Source organism: Cyprinodon variegatus, unplaced genomic scaffold (assembly GCF_000732505.1).
Source record: "Cyprinodon variegatus isolate N-32 unplaced genomic scaffold, C_variegatus-1.0 Scaffold161, whole genome shotgun sequence".
Classification (NCBI taxonomy): Eukaryota; Metazoa; Chordata; class Actinopteri; order Cyprinodontiformes; family Cyprinodontidae; genus Cyprinodon; species Cyprinodon variegatus.
Window position 1 is genome coordinate 991,371 of NW_015150614.1, and position 10,037 is coordinate 1,001,407.

Sequence of the window (10,037 nt, forward strand, 5' to 3'; positions counted from 1 at the left end):
TACAAAAAACCCAAAAAACTTTCCAGGTCATATTTCAAGATCTGTGATAACATTCAAATAATATCTAATTTGATTGCAACCTAATCTTTTGTTTTGGCAAAATGTTTGAATTAAATGCTGCTGAAGATTCTCAGTCATCCAGATCATAGTCATACCAAAAAAAGAAAACTATAAACAATCCACTCGACTTTTTTTTCCAAATTTGAAGACGTTCCCATCCAGGAAGCTTTTTTAATTCAAAATGTCAGGAATACTGTTGAGTATAAAACCTCGAACTCAGTGCTATTCATGGCATTTTGAATTGAAAAAGCTTCCTGGATGGGAAGCGAAGCGTCTTCAAACCTTGAAACAAAGTCCAGTGGATTGTCTTTAACTTTCTTTTTTTTTTTTTGGCTTAATTAAACAATAAGTAAGAGCATCCCCTGTCTTTTGTGTTTTCCTAAATTAATTAGATTTATATTTGAAATATCAAAAGTTGTAAAACATGTAAAGATCTTGAAAGCAGTTTGCATATATTTTGTCAAATATACAACAATCCCAAAATATGTAACACCCGGTAAACACTTGGTGGTGTAGGTTTTTAAAAAAAAATAAATAAAATATATATATATATATATATATATATATATATATATATATATATATATATATGCTTCACTTACATCCATCATGGACCTTTACAATTATAAAGTTGCCACACCTGTTTGATCCATGCTTTGTTAAGCTGCCATACATGGTTGGTTCATGCATTGAACAATAAAAGTTTATAATAGAAAAAGGAGCAACTGGTGTGGTTACTGGATAGATGGATACATTACTGACTGAATACATTACTTTATACCTAAATCTATCAATTCTCTATTTCGTGTTCGATTCATGTTAGTGTATACATTTTAATCATTTAAACAATGTTCAGAGAAAAAAAGTGTCGAAAATAGTGAAACAGATCGGAAAATGTTATTATTTTTATGATTTTTTCTGGGGGCGATTCCTGTTTCCTTGTTTTTCTCCTTATCACCTGGTGGCGGTAATGCACTTTTAACTAGTTTGCCAACCGCCATAAACCTTACAAGAAGAAGAGTTCAAAAATGTTACGACCACCCTGCAGTTTCCTCAATGACCCACTAGAGGCCACTGCTTCACCATTCAACACCTATAATTTATGCCGTCATAATTAGGGGAAAAGTATTCAATTATTTATATTCTTCGCATTTTAAACACCCAATACGGTACGAGACGACAATCTTGGAAAAAAAAGTTTTTTTTAAGTATTTCCTAAACCATGTCAATCCATGCATGCAAATATCAGAATCCTTTTAATGGACTTGTCCTTGTAGATACACTGGTTTTAAAAGTAGTATTTACAAACTTTAATCAAACTGTCGACGGTAAATCATCAAAAAATAAACAATGAATTGTATGCTTTCACCAGGATACAGAAGGATCCGCATGAAGTTGGTGAGTCGGCTGGTCAGAGCTGTCACGTGACCTGACAGGAACCGCAGCGATGGAGAAAAGCTAAGGAAGGTGAGACGTTGATTATTATATTTTATCCCATATCTTTAGTATTTCGCTGCAGTATAGCACTCATTTGTTGCACATCGTTCTTGAATAGTGTAATTTATCATTTGGTGTCAAGAACCTCCCAATAAGTCATTTTTACTAGTGTGGCAGTGCTAAAGTTGTTGTAGCTTCTTTGCTAGATGCTAACTGATGCTAGTTAGCATTTAGCTAACTAGCATTAGCTTTGCTGCTGTCAAGATGCTCTGCTGTTGTGGTTGTTTCTGGAAAAATAGCAAAGTCATATTATTTACTTTACTTCGACTTTTTAAATGATGGTTTTGTTCTTTTTTTATGTCAGACGAACAGTAAAACATAAAGTCCAATATAATCGTTCTTTCTTGCAGCTGCATTATCGTCTGATTCAACTATTATTAGCTGTATTAGCACTTTTCCTTTTTTTCCAGAGAAGTTGAACGTCAATATAACAGTATTATTTTCATCAAAATGGAAGAAAAAAAAAACTTAGAATGATTCAGTATCCATGTTTATAAATTAAAGAAACAGGACGATAGGAGTTGAAATTTTGGGTTAGTCTAATTTGTTTTAAGAAATCGTACATTGTTTTTGAATTGATCAAATTGTTAGAAGTTGTGACCTAAAATCACATTGCAATGAGAATATTAATAACAGATGTTTTTTGATTGCTTGTGACAGTTTCTCAGTTTAACAATAAAGACACATCAGGAAGACAAATCCACTTAACATTTGTTGTTGGATTAAAGTATTTAGCTGTTTACTCCAGTTCAATAAACGGAGATCAATGGATTTCACTCAGCTGGCACTTTATTTTTATCTTTGCAAAGAGAGAACAGTTCATCATATGGCCATTATTGCACAGTAATCAGCCCTGTTCTGCCTGGGCGGTGTTTTTTCCCCCACACTTACAATAATGGAAAGTTGTTAGAGTCAAAACAGATTAAAGACACTTTGATTAAAAGGTAACATTTTATGAATAAACCTTGAGAAAGAATCTGGTTTGTTATGGGAAGGTGGTAGGTCTTTTCTACAAACACCGTCACGCAGGGGAATTGTGTGGCCTCTCAGGTGAAACAGGCTGGGTGAAAACTTTTATAGTGAGTAAATAGCATAAAATAATATATGAAATAAGAGAAACAAAATTTTCTGACCACACGTTATTTTAAACAAATGAATAAATATTGAAGTTAAATTCTGAAAAGCTGGTTAAAATAGTTTCCTATAGAAAAACATGTGATGGATCTTTAAATCCGTTAGTGTATGTCATTTCAGTGTTTTTCTTTAAAGCAAGGGAAGTGTGTTTGTTTTACTACACTCTTAAGGAAGGTAATTGAAGGTGCTTTAGTATGGAGTTGTTTTGTGCTTTTATTAAATTCAAGAAGAAAAGCGATCTTAAATGGGAAAATTATTTTGAATGTAAAATAAATCAATTTCAGAGAACATGTTTTCACACTATTAGCAAAAACTACTATTACCGGTATGTCAGACCTCAAAAACGATTTGAGAGAAAACACATTGTGAAAGAACAAATAAAATATAAATTCACATTTAGAGAGAGAGAGATTTTTTGGAGAGAAAAAGTTTTCCGATTGCAAAACAAAAAAAAAATATATATATATATATATTTGAGAGTAAAAATTTAGCTTTTTTCCCGTGAAGATATTTTTCTAAATATTTTTTTTTATTCTATGATTGCTAAGGGTTTTGTTAAGTCTCAAATAAAATCAGTTTTTGCTTTTTGTGTTTAAAAAATTGTGCTCTCCAATATATATTTATTTTACTTTCCAAATTATTTTCCCATTTGATATCTCTTGTTTATTTTGAATTTAATAAAAACTCAAAAATAACTCCATACTTTAGTAAGAGTTTAAGAGAATACATTTCAAATTATATAAATAAATAAATAAATAAATAGCAATGCATTTCAATGATGAATAAAAAATCTAAAGAAATTCCCTTGTGTAATAATTGAATTATATTGATCGCACATTGGAGAAATTTACCCCTGCATTTTACCGCTGCTCAAACTCAGAACCTCAGGATACCAAGCTCTATGCCCTAACCACTAGGCTGCCACTCCCTACTTGTTGCGTCAATGTGAGCTGTGTGCTCTTATCTGTTTAATGTAAGCTTTTCTTTTTCCAGGACTCTGCCCTGGCAGTGGCTTCATCTCCACCCACCGTGCTTGTGGAATGGCAGCAGTTTGGCAGCAGGTTTTGGCAGTGGATGCAAGGTAAGACCCACTCACCCATGTAATTTTGAGAAAGTTGTTCAGACGAGTACTTGGTGTGTAGATTATTTGTAAGCTGCAATCTGCTCTTTTGTCGCTTCTTTCCCTCCGCAGGTACAATGCTTACCGCACGCCTACCTTCCCACAGTTCCGAACTCAGTACATCCGCCGACGCAGCCAGCTGCTCAGAGAGAACGCCAAGTGTGGCTTTGAGCCAGGGCTGCGCAGGCAGTACCTGAAGCTGCGCAGTCAGCTGTTGGCCCTACGCTACGGGCCCCTGTCTGAGCAAAGCAGCTTCAGGGCCAGCAGCGTGCGTAGCTCCCGTACCACGCTGGACCGCATGGAGGTCAGACTCAAAGAAAGGGGACAGGAGGGAAGACTGCATTGGTGGAAATGTGGTTGGAGATGGGGCTTTTAAAGCATAGATAAAAGCTAAGCAACAAATTGGTTGCTGTAAATTCAGCTGAGCAGCTTGGTTGGAGATGGTTGGCACTAGTATTTTTTACTTCTTTTTTTTTTGCCATTTATTAGATGTATTTGGACAGCTGATGTAAGGTTATTTGTTCGACTGTTTCTTTCTTTTCTTTTTTTAATGTCATCACATTAACTAATTCCTTTGAGATTTTTTTTCTCTGCTGTTGCTCTTGTTTGTCTCTTGCAGGACTTTGAGGAGGACCCCCGTTCTCAAGGGGCTCGTGGTCATCGCCGCTCTGTCAGCAGAGGCTCCTACCAGCTACAGGCCCAGATGAACAGAGCGGTCTATGATGAGAGGTAGGAAAAACACCAGTAATCTGTTCCCTTGTCTCATGTCTAGTGTTTGGATTGATCTACTGATTAGTTTTTTGTCCGGAACCACTTTGTAATAATTAATCCATGTTTTCTATAAATTATGCTTGTAGAAGAGTTCATCTGTCACTTCTTCTTTGTGAACACAGGCCTCCGGGCAGCTTGGTGCCCACCTCAGTGGCAGAGGCAAGCCGTGCCATGGCCGGGGATACGACCCTGAGTGAAAACTATGCCTTTGCTGGCATGCACCACATATTTGACCAACACGTCGACTCGTCTGGTATGAAAATCTATCTATACATCTGCTAAATAGTTTAATTGAATATAGTTTATAACTTGTGTTTCCCCTCATGCTTTTATTGAAGTTCCAAGGTTACAGTTTGCTAACGACGACAAACACCTCCTCGCCTGCTGCTCATTGGATGGTACCCTGTCCATCATGACACTGTCCCCTCCTCCTCCGAGTGTAAAGCTGACTCTAAAAGGTCACGGTGGACCCGTCACAGACTTCGCCTGGTCTCTAAGCAACGACATCATTGTGTCAACATCATTGGATGGGACTCTGCGGATCTGGAACACGGAGGACGGTCGGTGCATTCGAGAAGTCAGAGACCCAGAATCCAGCGAGCTGCTCTGCTGCACTTTCCAGCCAATGAATAATAATCTCACTGTGGTGAGTCCCTCTCTGTCATGCAGAGATTTTTTTAACTCTTATCTAGACTGTTAAAATGTTTATGTCTAGTTTGGGAATTAAAAAGTCTTATGTGTCCAGGTATTCTTACCTTTAGTTCATCAATATGTATGTTTTTGGTTAGCTTCTTCTATTAGCAGTTTTTCTGCCAATTACTGCTTAAACTGGGTTATTGTATGTTTATAAAATTAAATGGAAAATACTTAATATCCTCTACTTCACTCATTAAAATTAGGGGTTCTCAATAGTTGGCTAAACCAGTTGCAGGTAACCTTAGTTAAGTTAACAGTAGGACAAAAATACAGTTTGGTGACATTAGTACAAAAAAAAGACTGTCATGCCAATGATAAGTAGTAAGCTTTAGTGGGGGCTTGGAATACATTTTGTGTTTAGATCTTTATAATAATGGTATTTTGAATGTTACATTAAGGTTTTATACTTTACTTTTTTCCATTAACAACTGCAGGGAAATACATGATCAATTATTCCTTGCTGCTGTTTTTCCATCTCGGTTGAACAAAACTTCTCACTGTGATGCTGCTGCTTACCGTGTGGGTGCTGCCCACTTTGTCGTGATAACGATTTTTGATTTATTGTCACAATGATGAATTAAGATTAATGATGTTTCATCCCCCCCCGAAAAAATACCAGGGCCGTCAGAAATGTTATTTTGAACTTTTTTTTATTAAAATTTTTGTCTCTAGAACATTGGTCAATTAAAAAAAAAAATTAAATATAGTTGCTGTTTAGAGATAAGAATCACACTTTTTCGATGGAACTGTTTTCCTGAAGAGACCTGTTTTAGATGGATGCTTATTTAAAGAATGTGGCGCTATGACTGCTCTGCCTTAAGTCACAGGTTTACAGTTACCTAAAAAGAACTAGAAAGAAGTAATAAACAGTTTTCTTTATGACAGGTATCATGCTAAAGTTTTCTGTTAATATCGCCCACCCCTCATGAAAGTAGTCATATACACTCCGCTTCGTTTTTAATACATATAAATATAAAAAATATAACCGCGGACGCTGGCATACCATAAATGATAAATTATGAACAGTTTAGTTTGTGCCTAATAACGTAAAATCAAGGGCCCAATGTAAAAAAATAAATAAATAAAAAAGGCATTTCCCTTCAAGAGTATTTAAAACATGAAACAGATGTATGGTTTCAGAAACCTCATTGAAGTGATTTGCATCATAACATAATTAAACTAAGTGTATCATTGCTAGTAGACAAAAATTGGGTCATCATTGTTTTGCTTTTTATTTTTTTTATTTTCTCGACTATATAATAATTAGAGATGCACCGCTCCAGTTTTTTTCCACACACCAATCCGATACCATGGCTGAGCTTATGCCAAGATCCGATAGCGATCCGATTCAACTGTTGGATGAATTAACCACATATTTTGCCAAACAAATTAGCAAATTTTATGTCAAGAGACTTAATAAGACAGAAAAATCCAATTTCTGTCTATAAATATATCCTGAATGTCATGGATTCCTTCATATAATTGATAAACCAGTGCATACAAGTTTAGTTTATTATATAAAGGATTTCCAATGTAAAACCAGACTATTGCATCAAGGCTCTGCAGCAATCCCCCTTTCAGAACAAAGACTCCATTTAACAGAACATATCTGCCTTTGGGACTGGATGTCTACCATCAATCATGAAATACGTAGATGTAAAAACAGGACATAACTTCTGAGGTCCCTGATTTTGTTTCCTGGACTGTTATTCACAGATCTAAAAACTGACCTGAAAACTGCTTATGTCAGCGATGGGTGGATCAGTCTTGTGAAAGAAGGATCACTGAGTAAACCCGGACATACCAAAACCTGCCCTGTCATGTTTGTTTTTAGTGGAGGAATAAAAAGCTGTTAGTTTTTTTTTCTAAACTAATTAAGTTGTCACTGAGAATTCTGCCTCCCAAGTCTTAAAAACAAGCAGCTTTATTTTCTTCCATTTTTATTCCGAATGTTTTCTGTGTGTGAAAAACACAGACAAACCGTTGTATGCAGATGGAGGCGCTTTACCTCCTTGTAAATAATTCATGAATATGTTCACTGTAGACACTGATTAGAATTTCCCAAATGTCAAAACTTGTAACAGGGGTTGAAAATGTATATTATGAATCTTTTTATTATTATTATTTTTTTTAACTTTTTTTGATGTGATGATATATTATTTAATTGACAAAGCTGACTATTGTAAAGAATATGAATTTATGCATTTCTCATTAAAGCTATAATGGAAAAATAGATTTGGATTTCAGTGATGGGAATGTCTGTAATAGAAGATCAGATTCAAACCTTGTCTGGGTCGGGGTGTCTGTGCTCCCCCGTGGATACAATGAAGGTCTTAACTCTCTGTGCTGTGTTCCAGGTGGGAAACAGCAAGCACCACCTGCAGGTGGTTAACATCTCCACTGGGAAGAAGGTGAAGGGGGGCTCCAGTAAGCTGACAGGCCGCGTGCTGTCTCTCTCCTTTGATGCTCCGGGGAGGATCCTGTGGGCTGGTGATGACAGGGGAAGCATCTTTTCTTTCCTCTTTGACATGGCAACAGGTACAATCGCAGCATTTCCATTTGAGTCGAGGCCAGAGCATCCACTGGCTGCATTACAAATTCTAATCGGCTGTATCTCTGTTGCTCCCTGGCAATCCTGTCACCCACCCCCACCAACGCTCCAACCCCTGTCCCTGCAGGGAAGTTGACCAAAGCCAAGCGGCTGGTGGTGAGTGAAGGCAGCTCCATCTGCAGCATATCTGCTCGTTCCTGGATCAGCCGTGAAGCCAGAGACCCCTCCCTGCTGGTCAACGCCTGTGTCAATAAGCTGCTGCTCTACAGGTCAGCCCGTTCGGGATAAAGTTGGTTTATTGATGTTTGACTGTTTAGTTGTCTATCTTTAAAATGAATTTAAAGCTATAGAAGAAATTATTCTTTTATTTAAATAATTTCCTAACGGCAGGGTTGTGGACAATGAAGGAACACTACAGCTGAAGAGAAGCTTTCCCATCCAGCACGGATCTCAGCACGTTCATAGCATTTTCTGCCCCCTCATGTCTTTCAGACAAGGGGCGTGTGTGGGTAAGGAGTCTTGCAGTTCCCTCTGTGTTCTTCTTCGTTCTCCTGCTGGGGTCTCTTGGTGTACCTGCTGTGTATCTGAATTGAAAATGAGACCACACTGCATCACTAGCTGCAGGCCTTCCAGTGTGGGGAAGCAAAAAAAAAAAAAAAAACTCATATGCCCAGGCACAAAGACAAAAATAGCATAAGGCTGCTTTTAGATTGAAAAGAAATATCTCGAATTAGCAAATTACAGCAAGGCGGCCTGTTTTCTGCAGATTGTTGCAAACATGAGACTGGTAATCAGTAGCTCCTTGCATCTCTATGCTTTACTTTTGTCCCCTTTTCCTATTTCTCATACCAGTGTCAAAATACCCCCTTGTTTTGCTTATAAGCAGAAAAGTCACACTGAGAGGTAAACATGTTTCTGCCAGAGTTAACCATCTGAGTTGTATTTTTGTTATCACAGAAATTAGTTAGAAAGTTTAAATATTTTCACCGGACAATTTTGACCCGATGATAATTAAAGGGAGTCCATAAGAAACTCAAATGAGAGCCCCTATTACATGTTTTTAAGATTCACTGCAGGTGTTTGTTTTTCCACCCTAAAAAAAACTATTTAATTGTTATTTAAAGACCCCAAATTAACAGCATTCATACTTTGTGATGTTACATTTCTTGCTCTTTTAACTCCCTTTTGTCTCAGTGACCGGCAGTGAAGATGCTTGTGTCTACTTCTTCGATGTCGAACGAAACACCAAGGCCATTGTCAACAAGCTGCAGGGTCACGGTGGACCGGTTCTGGATGTGAGTTTCAACTGCGATGAGAGTCTGCTGGCGTCTGCCGACTCCACCGGCATGGTTATCATCTGGAGGAGAGAGCAGAAATAATTCCATCCACTACATGTAAAAAAAAGAAAAATCTTCCTGCTCTTTAACCGTCCAGTTCCAATGTGTAGGTTTTCACTGGAAAAACAAACAAAAGTGCAATCGAGTAGAACATTTTCCTGTGTCGGTGATGAGGATGTCGTAGAAATTCGTAGGGTGGGGAGGTGGGCAGTGTGTGCATGTCAGCCCTCCCACAGCTGCAACTGGGAGACGGCTTTACTACCATGCATGCGTCATGGCTCACCTCCAGCTCGCCTGGCTGTGGTTGAACTCGTGAACGGGGTGCCATGTAATCTTCCTGAAAAAACAACACTTTGGATCACACTAATGTTCCCTCTTGCATAGCTATAGTTTACTATTTATGTAACTGTTATTTAAGCAGTGTAATCAGCTGTTTTTTTTTGTTGTTTTCAGTTGCCTGTATGCCTTTCAGAATATGTGCATGAAGTTAAAATCACAATCTGATCATTAAGATTACGGTGTGTTTATTAATGTGTTTGTACCTATTTGTATGTTTGTGGTCTGTTTATGCTGGTTGCTGATTCAGATAATTTATTTAAACAATAAATGGCTGCATTGCGACTCATCTTTGTGAAATATTTTTGACTGGTTCAAAAATGTGTTTGCTGATATCAGAACGGGTGATGTTGAATGTGGTTTATTTAAAGATCTGAAAATATTTCTAATGGTACTGCTCCTTTTAGATGCCTAGAAGCTCTAACAATCAGCTGGTGATTCAAATTAGCCCTAAGCCAGTAGCTAAGATTAAAGATTAAAGGTATTGTGAAGGATTTTTGAAAAGACACACCCTCTCTACTTTAAAAAACAATGC

At 37.4% G+C, this 10,037-nt stretch overlaps 1 protein-coding gene across 1 annotated transcript; it reads left to right on the forward strand.

The window, feature by feature from the left end:
• The first annotated feature begins 1,461 nt into the window (after positions 1-1,461).
• On the forward strand, positions 1,462-9,791 carry wdr13 (WD repeat domain 13). Its single transcript, XM_015377952.1, has 10 exons — positions 1,462-1,527; positions 3,685-3,772; positions 3,884-4,115; positions 4,431-4,540; positions 4,705-4,835; positions 4,921-5,228; positions 7,636-7,816; positions 7,957-8,098; positions 8,220-8,338; positions 9,024-9,791. Exons 2-10 carry the CDS (start codon positions 3,732-3,734, stop codon positions 9,206-9,208), a joined length of 1,449 nt encoding a protein of 482 aa, XP_015233438.1. The 5' UTR covers positions 1,462-1,527; positions 3,685-3,731; the 3' UTR covers positions 9,209-9,791.
• The last annotated feature ends 246 nt before the right edge of the window (positions 9,792-10,037 follow it).